This window comes from Pyrgilauda ruficollis, unplaced genomic scaffold (assembly GCF_017590135.1).
Source record: "Pyrgilauda ruficollis isolate IOZ18807 unplaced genomic scaffold, ASM1759013v1 scaffold27, whole genome shotgun sequence".
NCBI lineage: Eukaryota > Metazoa > Chordata > Aves > Passeriformes > Passeridae > Pyrgilauda > Pyrgilauda ruficollis.
Window position 1 is genome coordinate 4,055,376 of NW_024524044.1, and position 18,958 is coordinate 4,074,333.

General features: G+C 39.1%; 1 protein-coding gene across 2 annotated transcripts in view; it reads left to right on the top strand.

The window, feature by feature from the left end:
* The window catches only part of MET (MET proto-oncogene, receptor tyrosine kinase), an 86,603-nt gene that overhangs the window by 48,476 nt on the left and 19,169 nt on the right, over positions 1 to 18,958 (top strand). The window contains exons 7-12 of one of the 2 annotated variants that reach the window (XM_041471499.1): positions 3,597 to 3,757; positions 4,933 to 5,035; positions 5,246 to 5,382; positions 7,704 to 7,868; positions 8,764 to 8,863; positions 16,889 to 17,107. In XM_041471499.1, coding sequence (XP_041327433.1) covers positions 3,597 to 3,757; positions 4,933 to 5,035; positions 5,246 to 5,382; positions 7,704 to 7,868; positions 8,764 to 8,863; positions 16,889 to 17,107 — 885 coding nt within the window. Of the gene's footprint in view, positions 1 to 3,596; positions 3,758 to 4,932; positions 5,036 to 5,245; positions 5,383 to 7,694; positions 7,869 to 8,763; positions 8,864 to 16,888; positions 17,108 to 18,958 lie in introns of both variants that reach the window. The other variant, XM_041471498.1, reaches the window with a different exon arrangement.

Sequence of the window (18,958 nt, forward strand, 5' to 3'; positions counted from 1 at the left end):
TTTAAGAACCAAGAGCCTGGAGCCCGTGCACAGGCACTTAGACCAAGAGGTGTGTCCCCCACAGCCACCTCTGCAGGCCCTGTGAAGTGCTGGGAGGGGAGCACACCTCGGGCATGGGGCTGGGTAGGTGCTTCCCTTCCCCATGTGGCTCAGCCCAGCCAGCTCAGCACAAGCCCAGTCTACCCCTGTAATGAATATGGATCTGTGACACTGATGGATCTTAAAGTGAATCTCGAATTACTGCATGCTGATGTTGGTAGAAGTTGCTTCCAGAAGGCTTGTAAGGAAAAAAAAATGCAGCTGGATACTTAAATCCATTGAATTGCTAGCTGTTAAGACAAATTTCATGCTCTACTGGACCATGACATTTAACATGATTACTGAAAAAAATATAAAACAGATTATTCATCATCTTCTGATCTGTCTTGAAACTCACATGCATAAAATGTAAGAAACAAGCTAGTTTTGTTCCTAACAAACGGAGGATGACCTGCTTTGCATAGTAACTGAAATTCAGTCCAAACCTCTCCCTAATATTTTGCAGCTTTCAGAGGGACAGATTGCTTGAGATATGTCATATGATCACTTTAACCTGAGGGGAGCAGATTGCTCCCTGAGGGTCTGGTCCAGTGGATGTTAGCTAACTGAGTCTTCAGTGATGTTTTCCCAGGTTATTACACAGACTGGTGTACAATGGGAAAAAAAAAAATTCCTCACAGGAGGGATGGCAGAGGAGAAGGCCAGTGTTTTCCCATGTAGTCCTGCGGATCCTTTGTCTCTTTCCCCTGCTTTAAGCACCTTCCCTTGGAACTGTGGGTTGGAGAGGAGCAGTGAAGTCTGCCCAGACATGGACAGCATAGTAGGGCAGACACTAGGACACATCCCCTGCACAGCCCAGCTCCCAGTGTGCTCCCATCCACTGCCTCTGCCAACAATGAGGAGTTTCATCAGCCTGGACGAGCACTTCTAGAGGGAAGCCAGGAGGGACTCTCCTCGGAGATCACTTGGTGCTGGAACAAATTGCAGGAATCTGTGTGTGGCGTTCAGGTCACGCTAAAAGGTGAAGGATGTAAAAGAAGAAATAAATTGGTCTCCCTTCTGATTCTTTGTTGTGGTTAAAAATCTGACATGGTTTGTTGTTGTTTTTAAAGTGAGTCATTTTAGCTGGCTTTTGTATCAGATATATCAAGAGCATCAGGCCTCCTGCTGCCTGTTTAGGTTGGAGGCTTTGCTGGGAATTTCACGGGTGCTTGCTCTTGTCTTTGAATTAAAATGAATGGGCTAATGAAACTTTAATAAATAGGTATTTTCTTCCAAAAATATATTAAGTATAGAAGTGGACATTAGCTGTCAACATAAATAAAAGGGAAACACAATGCTTTAAAGTTTTCCAAAAACAAAATTAACTTTCTCCCTTAACCAAAAGTTCAGAGACCAGCGGAATAACGGGACTTGCTCGATGTTATCAGTGGAGATAACAGAATATTTTTTAAATCCTGCATTTCATAGCATTTGTAACTGATTTGATTGTTTTCTGTTACTACCAGTGCAATGTAAGTACATAGAAGAGGCCTACACACTCAGTTCAGAGACCAGGAGGTTCACTGTCCATTCTTGTCAACACTCAAGAAAAAGTCTGGAAAACTACATTTGATTTTCAGACATCTCATCATACAGAACAAATGGAACAAAAATCTTGAATAAAAACAGGGGAGTTCAGTAGAACTTAAAAACAAATCTTTAAGATTTTGTTTATTTATTTTTTGGTATCTACTTAGAGGTGTTGCCTCCTAAATTTGTCGACAAAACGTACTAAATACTTGCTACCTCTCAATTAAGGCACACAGGTTACTGTCACAAGTCTCTTTTGCCATGTAAGATCACTAAAAACATGTTCAGTACCTTCAGTTTTTGTTCTGTATGGCTTTGTGAAGCCCATATTTTGCTAACTGGTGGATTACATTTCAAACTCTTCAAATGCCACATGTCAGTGCATTGTACGAAACATCAGGACCTGCTGTACTCCCACAGAGCAATTTCATTTTCTGCTAGGGTTTTGTTATTTCAAAAATAGATAATGTGCTGAGATACTGAGCAGAGTAGAAAACTAGAATCTGAAGTCAAATCCAGATTTTGAAGAAGAAAACTCCAAAGAAACAAGGAAAAGTTAAACTTGGGAATAGCACAGATTTCATGGGCGCAGAATGGCTCCGAGCTCATAGCTGCAGTTGTGTGTCTGGGGCTGTGTGAGTATCACTCCTTTTTTACGGATTTGTAAAAAAATGCTGTTCCTGCATAGGTTCCCTCTTTGCTCCTTGAGACCTGATTCAAAGCTCTTTAAAACAGAAAAGGTTCCTCCTGGCTTCAGTGCATTTTAAGTCAGACTCTTTGTCTGGTTTCTAACGAGGGCAGTAAATTTCCCCGTATATAGTATATGGTATAATTCTTTTGAAGTATTCTTCAGCTGCCTTTCTATCTACAATAGTTCATTTGTGAGAGTCTTGAAGTATAGCTACAAGAGAGTTGAAAAGAAATGTGCTGTCTTACTGGATTTCCAGATGAAATAATAGCCATGTATCACTCAAACACTTTCCTTTCAGCTTGAAAATTAAGCCGGGTCCTTTGAAGGACACAGCTGTATTGCATTTTAGGGGTAAAATTATTATCACTAAAGCATTAAGATACTTAGGCACTATAATCACAAGTATAAATTCAGTCTCTCATTCCTTTCATTCTTTTTTGTTTGTCTAGTGGTACTGGTATGTTTGCAAAATTGGGCAGTACTGTTGAAAGTCCTCATAATTCCTGAACTAATGTATTTTCTTTTTTGTTGGTTTTTTGGTAGTTTTTGGGGGTTTTTTACTGACAGTACTAACCGGTACTTTTACTGAGTTTTGTAAGACTTCTATAGTGTTCCTACGTTTTTCCCACCATTGTTATATTTTACAGGACAATTTACAATACACACATACACACACACACACACACACACACACAAAAAAAAACACACAAAAAAAAAAAAAAAAGTATTTCCTTTGTAGATTGTCTGTGTTTCTGAGGGGCAGTTTATTTTTAACTTGGAATTAGAGGTGACCAAATGTAAAACGTTTAAGGAAAGAATAGCAGAAGTTGTGTTAACTTTATCACAGTCAACGCAATATTGGATTAGGGTGTCTTTGAAGCTACTTCTCTCTGAACCCAACTTTCATCAAGCTGGCAAAAAACGGTCATTTGGGGGCTCTTTTGTGTTCAGCATTCAGCTTCTAACAAAATAAGTATATTGTATGTTTAACACACCAGAAATAAGATGTGAAAGACAAGAACTGCAGGATTTAAAAGACTATTACAATGCACAGCTTGTTCAGTGCCCCTAAACACTATCTTTCAAAGCTTTCTAGTATGGGTTTTGTTATTTATTGCTACTGTCATAGAAAGCTCATAATGTGACAAATGAAAGGTGAAGAACAATTAAGATGAATGCTAGGACATAGTCTACCAAAAGAAATGCTTTTCTAAAATTATTCCTTTGCCCATTCTTTAGCTCCAAGTGAAGTTCAAGAAAACCTGATTCAACTAACACAGTATTTTTTTAACAGATTCTCCCAAGCAGCGCTCCCATAGAAGGTGGGACAAAATTGACCCTATGTGGATGGGACTTTGGATTCAGCAAAAATAATAGATTTGAATTAAAAAATACAGTAATCCATATTGGAGGACAAATTTGTCCTCTGGAAGCAAAATCTAGCAACAAAAATAGGTAAGAAACCTAAAATATTAGTTTCCATTTATACAGATGTTCTTTATGTGGTGTGGAGTTTTTTGCAAATACAAACATTCAGCCTGTAAGTATCATCTCTGATTCTAAAATTTCAAATTTTAAGAAATCCCATGGTTTAATAAACTCACCAAGAAAAACAATGCTCAAAATGGAGATATCCACTTTATGGCAATAGCTCCTGCAGCTCCTTTTCTGATTTGTCTGTGAAATGCTGTTCAACATCTGTTAAAGCTGGCAAGAATGAATCTATTGAAAGGTTTGAAAAGGAGGCAGTTCCTTTGGCCAGGATCCTGCTGGGCTAAGTTGTGTCACCTCTGTCTTCCTGATCTGTAAAGCTGCTGGAGAGAAGTGTGAGAAGATGCAGGTATTGCGTCATCCAGAGGCTTATGACCCTCAACTGCACCTCTCCTCCTCCTCAGAAATAAGTATCTGAGACACAGGGATAATGGGTTATGTTTAAGACAGAGGTTACTGTGATTGTTATCTTGCAGAAATACAAGTTCAGTGAATAGCCTCTCTCTCCCACCAAAGCAATGCACAAATCGTGGCACAGCTTTGTTGTTCACATACACAGCAGTGCAGATACTCCAGCAAGTGCTCCAGAAGTGTTGAGCACCCTCCTAGCTGCTGTTCTGAACAGTCTCAATGGAAACAAGATGATTTAAGGAGACTAGATTATATATGAGACTATGTGAATGTAATATAATACATTGACACATGCTGCTGCAGAAGTTCAAGTTTAATTTTTGGTAATATTTAATTTTTTTTCAACAAACTTGTGTATACAATTCATTTTTTCTAATGCTATTGTCTGTCAAAATTTGATATTAAAGGAAAATTTTTAAAAATCGATCAGCCATTGAATAGAGGTATCTGTTTTTTCTGTCATGCTTCTTTTTTCTGAAATGCATATGCTCTACTAAAATTATTTTCTGTGGCCAAGTATTATAAAGTCCACAGCATTTGTATTTATTATTAAGGAAGAGAGCTACAGTTCTTCTAGCTATTATTTCTGAAATGTCCATGAAGCACATAGATTGATGATCTGTTTAGTATGGATTCCCCATTATTATGACTTTGAAGTGGTTCTATTTTAATATGAAAAAATCAATCAGAAAAAAAATGTAATCCCATTTTTTCCTTGTTTTTTAAAGGCTGGAATGCACAGTTCCTGCTGCAAAAAGTCCAAGTTTTAATATATCCAGTAGTATTTCTGTTGGATACAGCAAAACACTATTCAATACATTTTCATATGTGGTAAGTACTAGATTAAACTTTTTTAGTCAAAATTAGCTTCAATATTAACTGTTAGGGGCTCCTCATGAGTCCAATCCAGCATGGTAAATTCTGTTTTCACGTTGGCTTTACTGTTACTTCTTGGAAATGTTAACAAATGTTTTAAGTCCTCCTCTTTACATTTGGAAAATAATTTTATAATCCACTGGTTTTATATTTACCTCCCCTTAGAATCCTGTAATAACAAGTATATCTCCCACCTATGGCCCCAAATCTGGAGGAACATTGCTGACTGTAGCTGGAAAATACCTAGACAGTGGGAAATCCATGAGGATTTTTGTTGGTGAGCAACCATGCACTTTGAAAAGGTAATGTACTAACTAAAACACAATGCCTTTAATACTGAAATGTCTTGATTAAAAGGCTTGGAGTTAAAAAAACAAACTCAAACATTTGCTTTCCTCTTCTTGTGTCACTTATTGGGGAATTTATAATAAGCAGTAAGTATCCTAAATTTAGGATCCTTGAAAGATTTCTAGAAGGGACTACAGTTCTCTGGAAGTCTTGTTTATTCTGTAATGTCTTCATTAACCTCATTAAAGGGTTGCATAGAGAAGTGTCAAATCAGCTTCTAATGGACAAGAAACTGCTTATTTCCCATCATTTTTGTCACCCTGATTCCCACACACTCAGCCCTGTCTCCTGTATTAGCAAGAGCTGCTGCTCAAGCAGCAGCTGCCAGGGAGCAGCCAGTGCGCACAAGTTACCATTTCCTGCTGCCTGGCTGGCTGGAAACCTGACCAGGGTGACAATGTCTATCCCATGCAGAGGAGCACGATTTCTGCACTGCTGTCAGAGAACAGCCGACAAAACAGAGCCAGCATCAGCTTGGCAGCATCATGCTTTTCCTGGTATTTAGAAAATTGTTTTGGAGGTTTAAGCCAGAATTTCTTGTGGCTCTGTACTGGATCCAGTAGGAGCTCAGTCATGAATCTCTGATGTGTTCTGTGTGGAAATGCCTTCAACCACAGCTGTATATAAATGTTAAATGCCAAACACAGATTCTCTGCTATGGGCAGATGAGTTCTGAATTTGGTAGCCATTCTACAATGGCACAAATCCTGCTTGGTTCTGTGCTTAGGAACAGCAGGGTGATTCCAGAATTGTCACCTCTGTGGACAAGGCAGAATCTGGCCCAGTGTGTTCCAGAAACAGGACATCCAGCAATTCCTCTGAAATTTGAGCATCATCTAATGATTATGGAAAGTTATAGTGGTAAAATTTCACACTTGTGGAGACCATGGGGAAGCAGTAGCCTATTAGTTAACACAAGATTCAGAGTCAGGAGAGATGAAATTTATTCTTTACTGCTGAATGATTTATTGTATGCTCTTGATCAAATCGGCCAAGTCTGACTAAATAAAGAAAAAGGATTTATATATTCAAGTCTGATCACTAAAAATATCTTAATCATTTCTGTTCCTTAATAGTTAGGGTTGCATTTCTTGGTGTCTTTGTCAACTAATGGAGAAATATATAAACCTTTTGGGAATGATTGATCCGAGACATCTACTATGGAGGTGGGCCAGCAGCCAGCTCAGGTGCAGATGTTGGTCAGGTGGACCTCTAGGTATTGAACAATAGCTGAGACTTTCCCAGTATGCATCACCAGTACCCCTCTTTCTCACTAGCCAAGTTGCCTGGAGACTTCTAGGCAGGTCTTAACCAATTTCTCAAGGCAGGTGTTTCTCTAGCTAAACAGGCAACTTTCCCCAGTTCTGAGGGCAGTTAGGGCAAGGTTTATTTTTTCCTTTAAGAGATGTTAAAAAGCTTCCTGATACAGATGAATGAATTGCTGTCCCTTATGGGGAACCCCACCTTCCTGGAATGCTTCAGAGGTTGTAGCAAATGTCCCTTTTGTCTAATTTGGAGACCATCTCTTATATTCTAAGAGAACAACCTCACTTGGATGGCCCATGGATGTGCTTAGGGCCAAATCACTGAAACCACTGTAAAGTTACATTTGCTTCTCCAGTCAGTTGCCACCCTTGTCTCTGATGTGCCCTGCTCCCTCTGGCCACATTTCACGTGCTTCAAACTTCAGGATCCTCCTGCTGTCCACTCAGCCATGGAGCTCAGTGTAGGAGGAAGAGGACTTCCATGGCCAAGCATGATAGCAAGGGAAAGGTGGATATCCCAGAGACTCTGCTGAATTCAGCCAGCTCTTCTTGAATTTTCTCCTTCTTTCTCCTTGCCCTCTGCCTGCCCCTCAGCATCTGGTACATCCCAGAAGAGCACCCTTACTTGAGTCTTTTAACACAGAGTAACTCCTGTGGATTTGGAAGAGGCATTTATCCTTTGGTTATAGCAGATCAAGTCATTCTCCTTAAACCTGAAGTGTGCTCTTGTTTTCCAGGCTGGAAGCTGCCTTTGCAGGGCTCAGGGGCTCATGAGGTTGTCACCAGTACCGGGGTAACACCTTCCATCAGGCAAGGTGCAAGTCAACTGAATTAAGATTAATCTTGAGCTTCAGCCATGCTGTTGCAATTTGATTATCCAGCAGGAAAATCAATGGCATTTTTTTTACAAACAGATCCTTAGGCAACGTTGGGGCTCAGTAAAGGACAGTGTTTTAAGCAAAGTACATGTTTTATAATGGTGACAAGCAATCTGTTTTCAGTCCTCCCAGCATATCGGCGAGCACTGTGGAGTGCTACACTCCAGCACAGCAAATTCCCCAGGAATATCGTGTGAGAATGGAAATCGATGAAGCTATTCGAGACACAAGCAGCCATTTCACATACAGAGAAGACCCAGTTGTTTTAAAAATTCATCCAGCCAAATCTTTTCTTAGGTGAGTAAAATTTTCTTATAGAAATAAGCAACAAATGAACAAAGAACGGCTATGCTGCTCAGCAATCTATCAAAAGAAATTGCATTTTTATCTCTATCTTCCATGCCAATTGTTTCTATTATGGTGCAGTTGCAGAGGGCAAATCATTTCCTTTCAGAGGTGAAGGAGAAGGGGGAAGGGTGCTTCTTTTCTCTTTGTGATTTCACTCCCAGCTGCTGCTGAGCCTACCTGTGATGTCCTGCTGAGATACCCACTGCACTGCTAAGTGTGTCTCCTATGCTGTGTCTGGACATTACACTGATTGCTGAGGAAAATCATTTAATGTGACAAGTCAGCGGACTCAGGAGAGCAAATGGATTTTAAAATAGTCTAAATCCAGTGCTATATAAACATTATGAATGTATATGCATGGTAGTATGTGTGTGTTTTCAAGTGACATATTTATGGTCTCAGTAGCTCTAATCCAAGCCATCTGCCTTTGCCAAAAAAATGTCAGCAGTAAAACAGACACCTTTTTCAGCACCACTGCACGCAATAGGTGAAATAAGTTGGTTAGCAAATGCAAAGTAGAAAAAAGTGAACTCTTTTAAAATTTACACATTTGTTTTATACCCTGGCTTATCACAGTTTTAAAGATTATTTTTCTTTTCTTTTTTTTAATTAGTTGTTATACTAAATGTAAAATCTGTTTCCCAGAAAAATTATCTCAGTGCTCATAGCTATGTATTTGTATTTATCCAATATATATCCCTAATTCTGGTTTTATGTTATCATTTACTCTAAAATATAATTTGTAATTAACATTACATTATCACAGCAGTTATTTATCCTACTTATCTTCTCTTTTTCTTTTCCTTCCTATTTTTTTTTTTCTTCTTTTGGTAAATTTTCCTAGTGGTGGAAGTACAATCACAGCTCAGGGAATCAACTTGAACTCAGTGTGCTTTCCTCAGATGGTGATTACTGTACCTAAACTAGGAATGAACTTCTCTGTGGTGAGTCAGTCTTAGAGAAGACTATCTGTTATCTTTTCATCTTGGTGTGGTGAATGGTTGTGAATCTTCATCCAAAATACTTTGACTTTTGCCTTGAAACTTTGAGGCTTCTACTGATATTTTGGTGTTTTCTGCAAAGCCTGTTTTCACTGTACAGGAAAAATTCAAAACAAAGTTGAAGTTAAGGTGAGGATAAAACAACTATTTCCAATAAATCTTTTCCAAAGAAATAAGGCTAGTGCAGTATCTGGTAAGAAGATTTATATATTTCAATTGAACAATACAAATTCAGTGACTAAACACACAGCAGTGCAATACAGATATGTCAGATTACATGACAAGTTCAGGCACTACTGTGATGCTCAAGTGGTGACTGTGGGTATATATCAAAGGAGGAGGAAGAGTAAATATATAAAATCAAAAGTAGGTATTATTTTTAAGAATTTCTGATTGCCAAAATCCCTGTTAGGGAAATATGTCCTAACTTTGATAAGTTCAGCAACTAAGTTTTAAGATGGGTTTGGGCTCTTGCAATTGGGTACCTCTGATTAAACAGCAGGTGTCAGTCAGAGATGTAAGTCTTCTTTTTTTTTTTGTCCCTGAGTTGACACTACACAGTGTCCAAATCTAAACACAGATATGACTATGTGATCTGCTTTAATTCTTACAGGGCAAAGATGGCATTTGTCATCTAGTTTTACTGAAACTGCCCTCTGTAAGCTTTTGCCTACACGTTTGTGTTGTACCTCCAACATTTTCTTATCCTGTAAGGTTTGTTTAGTCTAAGTGAAGCTAAATTGACCTACACTCTTTATGACATGCTACTTACTGTTCGTATTCTCAGCTTATTTCTAATGATCATCATACACTGTTTCCTGAATTGAATTCTAACTATTAGACCTAGGTTTGCTCAATGCATTTTAAATGGTATGTCTGCAAATTTGCAGTCTTTCATAGCTTCAAGGTCATCATATTCTTCATGATCCTAATTTGTATAATATTATGAGTGTCAGGACCTGGATTTCCGCAGCATGTAGTCGTGGCATGTAATTTAATGGGTTCAGATTTAATCTAAAAATCGGTTCCTTTCCAATGAAACACAGTTTTAAGTGTTATCAAAAAGTCATTTTACTCATCAGTCAGAAAATAAAATCTTTCAGTGAAATCTACCAAACTCAAAATTTATTAGATTTTGAGTAATGTGAGCATAATTATTTCTAAGCACAAAGAATTTTGAAGGAAAAGATGTTGCTGAAATCAAGTATTGAGATTTTGCTTTGCATAAAGATCATTTGTTTGCTTTTTCTATTCCCCTGTGGGAATATGCAGTATTGCTTCTCTTCAGGCCCTGATACTGCATACCTTGTCAAATATGTAGGACTTCTTAGAATCTGAAGAGATTTGAAAGATCTGGAGTTTTAAAGAAAGTACACTGTCAAAAGTGACTGGCAACTCCAGGCAATAAACACCATAGAATTTACTCTTTCCCCCAAATATTGGGGAGTAGTCTTGCCTTTGAGCAGTGTTTTGCTTTCTCATCCTGCCTCTAACCTGCTGTTGAAAAAAGATATGGACTTAGTCAGTCAGAATTATCTCCTTTATTCTTTTTCTTTTCATACCGTGCATTTGCCAACAAACAAATCTCCTGCCACTGCTCTCTAATCAAATCTCCTGCACTGATCTCTAAGAAATTGCCCCAGTGTATGAGCAGCTGTACACAAGTTCATTCTCCCTGCACAAAAGGTGGACTATAACCCCAAATGGATTATAATCCAGAGTGGTTTTTACTTTGACATTGCCCAAGCAATATATTTTTGCTCTATTGAAATTAAAGGCTTCTGGCACTCAGTTGCCTTCTCTGCCTCTGTGGCATCCAATTTTTCTGCCACTATTCTCTACCTCAAGCATATTTCTAAAGGAAGAGTATTAATTCTCAGGTAGAAAGGGAAGATTTATAAGTGGCAAAACAAGACTGTACTGTGTAAATGAGGAAATTTCTGGTGGAGGATGCTTATGGCTGTAGTCCTACTCATCCTGCACTGGAAGTTCTGGGCTCTCTGCAGGGGAGATATACCAAAAACCCCCAACATTTCATCTAGTCATTATTAAAATAAACAACAATGAGGAACTATTTCCAGCACAGATACAGACCAACTATCCAATTTATAAAGGAGAGGACAGGTTGTTTCCCTGACCAGACCAGAGAAGTGTTCAAGAAGTGCTATAGCTGAGGTTATGTGTCTTTTTGCTTCCTTAGTTTGGGAGAGGATAGATAAATGAATCATTTTTTTTAATTGTTATTTAAGCCCATTTTCTTTTCAGTTTTCTCTTACTAGCCTCCTTCAAGAAGCTGCTTTTGTCAGCATTCAGAAACTCTGGCTCTTGGGAAAACCAAAGCCAGCACTGAAACACATCCCAAAGCATCAAAGGAAAGTGCAGCTGGGAGGGACCACAAGAGCCAAGCATGGCCCACTTCCCTGTGCCAGGAGCAAATGTACCCAGACCACTGCCTAACAGATACTTGTTTAGGCTGTTATTAAAGCTCCTTGTGAAAGAAATTTCACAATCTTGCTTAAACAAGCTTTAGAGAGAGCTGCTCTACCTGCTTACCTAGTGGTTTGGAAAGACTTCTTTCTAATAATTAACCCAAATCCTGTGGCTAATTACCTATCTTCTTGTTTAACCCTCTGTGGATACAAGCAACAGATTATCAGTCTTTCCAGCTAATTTTATATACTTGCACTAAATTATGATTCAGCCTTTCTCTTTTCCAGTTAAAACAACCAAACTAATCCAAATTCTCCTGATAAGTGTTGTTTCCTACAGCTCTCCTCATTCTTTCTCCACCTCCCAGACCCTTTTCCATTTGACTAAAGCTGGTGGTGCCCAGTTTAAAATGGGTCTCACCTTTTCCTGTCAGCTCTCTGTCCTCAGGTTTAATTGTGGCCTAGAGTCCTGATGGAGTCACAGTGTAGGTGGAGAGTCATTTCTGCAAACAGCAGGAGCTGTTGGGGATGCTCTGCATCCCAAAGTCTCAGGGAGCAGTGCCAGCAGACATGCCCTGGGGCATTTGCTTTTCTCTGCTGCTTTCCATCCCAGTGGTAGAGGTGAGTGGTACAACTGATACAAAAGTTTTTCTGAAAGAACTTCCTATAAGAAGTTTCACTCAGTTTCACTGAGACTGAAAAGTTTTGGGCACAGTATGCCAGCCCCCTGTAGAAGAAACATTTAAGTTGAGCTTTTCAGCTTTCATGTTTGTAGTTTAGTATCTCTCAAAATTTTTCTTATATAGAGCAAAAAATCCCTTGTTTCCATTTTACAGTATTCTTTTCATATTTATTTAAATTTCCTTAAAATTGTTCAGTACTGTGTTCACACTTGTTGTATTTATATTACATTTTATGTTAATGCTGTCAAAATAATACATTTTGCCTTCTTTGAATTTATTTCAATGAGTGAAAAAATGTATTGAACCATATGTTTCAATAATTGCAATGTGTTTCTTTTTGATTTCTATTTCATGAGTTCTTTTGATCATTTGTTCTGACTAAGGAGAAAAAAAAAGAAGGAATTTAGGCAGTGCTGCATAAATACCCAAGGCAGAGTTTGGAATAGTATTTGATCAGGAACCTGTGCTGTAAGTCATGCTGGATGACTCTTCTGCTTCTGAAGCACTTGGGAGTAATGTTTTTTTTCTTTGAAAGCCTGTAGTTTGCATTGATTCTCCCCAAGTGAACAAGTGGTCATTTGGGGATCCTTTCTCATAGCATTTTTAATATTCCATCTATTAACTGATTTGGATATATATTCCCACTGCCTAATCTCTTCTAATAATGAATGTCCCAAGATATGCAAGGCTGCAAAACTAAGAAGCAGCATTGTTTCATACATGACTTTCAACAACTGACTCTGTAGCTATGCAAGATCTTCTCTTTCCAAAGACTTTTAATTATCTCTTCAGTAAGTAGTTTTTGAATGTTCTTCAGCATTTTCAAATTTTTGCCTGCCAGGTGCCATTTCCTGCTGTTTTACAGGAGAATTTTAAAATACTCTAAAGTTCATTCAATATTTACAAGTCTGTAAGCAATCCATACTCATATTCATCAAGATGCCTAGAATTCAGCAGTGAGCGTCTACCTTAGATGTATGAAATAATGATAAAACAAATTCCCTGTAAAGTGTGGGTAGTGAGTGTGTGATTATTGAAGATATTCATGATTTCCTATCCGAAGACACCTAGGCTTGGATCCTCTGTCTCTCTTGACTCCATGGCACAAAGCTGCCACAGAATCCCAGTGAAGAGTTCGCCCACAAACAGGAAAATTCGTCTTTCTTTCTGTGCCAAACCTGTAGCTCACACACATCTCCTGCCAAGAAAAGGGTATGTCAGGGGAAAGGCTGTGTGAAATCACCAGGGTGCCAGGGATGCAGTGCTACAAGGAACATTGACCATCCCAAGCCCAGGGAGGAATTTGGACTCCCAGTCAGTATTGATCATGTTGTGCAGAGGGCTGGCTCTCAGATGCAAGAGCAAGAGACATTTTACTCTACCTTCTGGTCTCATGATCTGGTAGACTAGAGGTATCATCTCTCATGCCTTCCCCCAAGAAGAAAACTAAAATAAAAAGGCTACCAATCCATCAGAATCATTCATTGTACCACCTAAAATGGCAGCAAAAGGTAATGAATTTGCTGAAAAACCCTCAGGATATGCTTTACACAGAAAAGTCTTCTGAATGGGCTTCTCTTCATGTTGGACCTGTATTTTGTTCTCTTTCTATTGAGAAATCTTCCTTTGGCAAAGATGGTTGGACAGTCTCCATGTCTGTCTTTAACTTCATTCATCTTTCATTCTTCACTGGAACTCCAAAAGTTTACTTTTTATGAAAGAATAAATTGGCCCTTTTCTCCTTTCTGACAGCTGCAGATCCTGTAATGCACATCCAACTGCCCCTCTCTAATCTGGGTCAGCTGCTGGGAGACCTCTGGAACTCAGAGATCCTCCCTCATACTTTTCCTGTTGTTCTATCAGATGAAAAAGAATTGAATTGGGCACTGAAGTTCAGGTTCTGTAGGTCAGGTTTGAATTAATTGCCTCAAGGGTCATATTTTACAAATGGAACAAGAATACATACCTTAAGTGATGAGTCATATGCATTGTGCAATGGATTATTATTCCCTTTGGGGTATAGCATTTACTTATGCTTGTGAAATGCTCCATAATTTTTATATTTTTTCTTCCTCTTTGTCTTCAGATGTAGATTATTGTCACAAGAAAAATGTAGGCTTAGCTTTTAAAGTGAATCTACTTTAAAGTTTAATTAAATAAAAGTTAAAGGTGCTGGGTGATAGGCAGTATCTTAATTGAGAAGGCAATAGATTGAATTAAGGGGGTTTTCTTGGAGATCCTCAATCCAATATTTCTTGAAAACTAAACCGTCATATTCTTCAATTGCTAAAACCAATTTCAAGGTAAAAATGTCATGTCAAATCATGTACCAATAAGGGCATTGCAAATAAGATTTTTCTTGACCTTACCAATCAGTCACATTGCATCCCCTCCAAAGAGTATTATTAGATTTTTATCATTTTCTGAAAGCTTCTGCTTCAGAGACCAGCCTGATAAAGTAAAGTATCTGATTCTAATAGATAGCCACAAACAAAGTTATGAATACCACTGCTATTCATTTAATGGACATCACTACTATACAGTAGATAAAGAGTCTAATGAATTTACATTAATCAAATAAATATGATTACTTGGGTTTACAATTATATATATTTTAGTAATTCTTTTTAAGAATCGACACAATATGATAGATAACAAATATTCATACATCATGGAAAAGTATGGCTTGATCATCCATTATACTGATGATGCATCTTATTATTTCCATACTAATTGAAATTAATTTCTAGATCTATATCACAGAATAAAGCCTGAGATATGGTCAGTGGTGTATAACAAGGTATTCAAAAGAACAATCTGATACTGTAAGCAAATGGAGCAAAAATCTGCCTTGTTTTGTGTCCCACAGTTTACCTTGTTGACATGGGGGTTACAAAAATATTTCTGAGTTTCTGCTAGGAATATAAATGGGCTGTTAGATACACCCGTGCAAGTCCCATTAGCATCACAGAGAGCTCCACCAAGTTATTTAACTGAGTGCCGAATTCACAGCTCACAGACATGTAGGAGCTCTAAAACTAATGCTCAGAATGTTGAAAATGTTTCCCTTGGCAGATTCAAGATTTCACAATATTATTCACAGAAACATGAATTGCTGTGGTGATAACAAAAACCCCTGATTTGCAGATGGTTAATTTAATCCCACTTTTCCAGCTAATATGGGTATATAGCTGATACAGCCTGAGTGTTATGTCACTGATTTGAATCAGCAAAATTACGTTGCATTAATTTAAACTAATTTCAAAGCTCCTTCAGGCAGCATTTGATAATGAGAACAAATTTATTTTGAAAAACAAAACAGAAAAATATGTATTTTGGCCTCCTCTGGATGCACAAAGGTATTTAAGAGCATTGTTGATCTTCCAAGGAAATCTCTTGCAGAACAAATTTAAGATTTATGATGACAAGGAGCTTAGCCTCATTCTTTCTGGGACACACATCAGATACGCTCTTTTATATTTTGTAAAAAAAGAAAAAGTTTGATCTTCTCTCCGGGCACTGTGCAAAAGGGACTACTTACAAAAGGTTTGTAGAGTTGGAAGAGAAATACTTCTGTGGAGCTGAAGCAACTCTGTTTGTGCCAGAAGTCCTTGAGCCGTATCGCTGGTGGGCACATGAAAGGCAGGCACGGGGAAGGGAGTACACAATAACAAACAAGCACCCTGCAGTTTGTGTGCTGCAGTCCAGCACGCACCGTGCTGCCACCGGGGTTTGTACATGTGCTGCTGACATTATAAACAAAGTACTCCTGTAGAAACCTTCACAGTCCAGACAAAGCTGACTCTTCTAGAGCACCATTAATCTAATTAAAGATTAGATTGTTGTCTGAGGTGGATCAGATTAAACCCACCCTAGATGAGCTGTTGTCCCTCTGTCAACTGCAAAGGCAGTTCAGACGAGTCCTGCATTTTGTACTTCATCACATCCCCACAGCACAGAGCATCCTCTGGAAGGTCTTCTCATCCTGGGGTGCACCAGCAGCTTTCCCCCACTGCAGGCTGTCACGAGGAGTGGTGGCAGAGCGAGGGGCAGGTGTGACTTCGTGCCTGTTTTCAGGCTGCTCCTGCCCTGCAGTGAGGGAAACATCCCTGCTGGTCCGAGGTACAGTGCACAGCATGTCCCACAGGCAGCACTCTCAGCAGGAGCTTGCATGAACCTCAGCACCAAGTGCCACACATCTGGGGCCTTAAGTATATCTTTTTAGAAAGAAGATACACTTTGCTGAGCTTTTGTGGCCCAGAATCCACAGTGGCTTTGGCTCTAAAGCCCTTTCTCACAGAGTCCACAGTGCCTTTCTAGAAATATAGTATGCTATCTGCACTGTGGGTAAACTGTGCTTTACTTCTGTTTTCCACTGTTCCAGTTAGTATTGTTGGCTTTTACCTTATCCTCTGGTCCCTTACTATTGCTTTGGTAGTGAAAAAGAAAGAGAAATCCATGTTGCAGTCACCGTGGCAGGCTGGGTAACCTGAACTATGGCTGCTCAGTACACCAGGCTAGCCTCCTGATGGTCCTTGGCTTTGGAAATCATTTTCCATTAATTATCTGCAAAATATTTACTTTAAAAGTGCTGTGAACAATCAGGCCAGGAAGCTTGTTTACTTGAACATTTCCTCAACAAGAGTGCAAACAGCACTGACGTGAAGTTTTTATACTTTTCTCCTGACTCTACATAAACGCTGTGTAGCACTGACCAGGATTTTGCTTTGGTTATAGAAGAACAAGACCCTTGGTGTTTATTTTTTCAATATATGTGTATTGTTAAAGAAAGTTGCATTAATCAGTGATTTCCTCTGCATGTAGATACTGCAACTGCCTCTTTTTTTTTCTTGTAGGCGTGTAGCCACCGCTCTAGCTCAGAGATAATCTGCTGTACAACACCTTCACTGAAAGATTTCAACCTCCAACCACCCTTTGTGACCAAAGTGTTCTTTATTTTTGATGGTGTCAGCTCCCTGTACTTTGATTTTGATTACGTAAATAATCCTGTATTTAAGCATTTTGAAAAGACAGTGTTCATCTCAAGAGGCAACCAAAATGTTCTGGAAATTAAGGTAAGAAATGCTGAAATAAGTTTTTTGATTATTCTCAAGTGCACATCAGCAGCACAGCGTGGAACAGACATTTTGGTGCAATAAAGGAAGCCCCGAGGAAGCGAGGGCACAGAGAGCACTGTGTTCAGCCCTGCATTCACCCGAGCCTGGTTGTCACCATTTAAAAGAGGCAGAGCTGAAAACAGAGATATGTGTACCAGGACGGCTGTTGTCATCAGGTGAAGTGGGAGAGGGGCATTCCTTGTCCTCATGGGAGGACGACGCTGCATCAGCTTCTGAGTGCAATGGGCTGCACCACCAGTTCAGGATTAAACATGGCCAGCAGCCCAGAACCTGAAATATGTGGTCTGTGTGTAAGCCCTGGCTCTTACTGTCACATGGTTATGTGTCCTTCCTCACAAAATATGTGGCCTGTCTTCTTCAGTTCTCTGGAGCTGAGGGAAACTCTGGCTTGTGCACAAAGTCACTCATGAGGATCAGTCACTGCTGTAGCCTAAATATTTATGGATCCATGAAAAATGCAAAGTTGATGCTGAATGCCTATTCAATGTGCCCTGAGAATAGCCTACATAGCACTGAGAAGCATCTCTTAAGAATCTGGGATCCTCAGTAGCACAGGTCGCTCTCTACTACCATGCCATGGAGAAAGTTAAATCCATTTTGCAAGAGTCCAATTTCTTGAAGTCTCGGGTTTTTTTGAGTATTAAATAGAAAAGGTGTAAATATGGGTATTTCTAGTTTACAGTGAATGCTTATGAAATTTTTTGTATTTATATGTTATTTACATAGATATCTATAATTTATGTAAAATATAATTGATAAAAATGTTTTATGGAAGATAATCAGTCTTAATGCTTAGGCCATTTCTTTGTGTCACTCCTGCATAGCTCTGTAAGCCAAAACTTTTCCCCCATCACAATGGATAAATCTTGAAGCCCTAAAGTCTTTGAATCCAACACAGTCCAGTGGGCCAGCTTCTGGGCTGCAAGACATCAGAAGGATTACTTCAGAGTTCCCGTCAGCCATGCTGAGTTCCAGTCAAACTCTGCATATTAATCCATCTCTGCAAAGTGTTTTAGGCAAATACCAAAGAATAATCGGTCTGATTTTTACTTTTTACATTGTCTTTTCTACTTGGAGCTCTTAGCCATACCATCACTTCTTCCTCAATGCAGAGCAAATCTCTGTTTCAGTTATGGAGAAATGCTAAAAAGAGTTCTGGTGTGCAGGTCAACAGATCTGGGAATATATAGCTGCTGCATGGCTCAGTGCCTCTGTGCAATGACAGCAGTGTTTTCCAGTATTTTCCAAGTCATGCATATCAACCAGTTGGAAAGAGGACTAATTTGGGAAAAATTTCAGAATAATGTAGATTGGGAGGAACCTCTGGAGGTCTTCATAGTCTAACCCCATTGCTCAAAACAGGGCTAAAATAAAAATTAGGTCAGGCTGCCTACGGCTTTGTGTAAATGAGTTTTGAAAATCTCCAAGAATGGAGATGCTACAGCTTTAAAACACTCAGCTCCACTAGCTGAGTGATGTATCTTATGCTTGAGCTCCCCTCCTAGCTCAGTGACCCTCTTCTGCACTTTGTCTAGTTTGTCAGTACCTCTCTTTTTCTGTGGGGTTCAAAATTTGACACAATTCTCACAGTTCAGCTCCACAAGTGCTGACCAGAGCAGAACAATCACCTTCAATCTACTGGCTTTGCTGCTGCTAAAATGTGTGCTGAGCCTTCGTCACTAAAGTGGCATACTGCTGCCTAATTTCACATTATGGTCCAGCACATCACTCATTTTATTAAGTCTGATATCATCTGAAAGTTCAAAGACAGTGCATCCTATCCCTTTG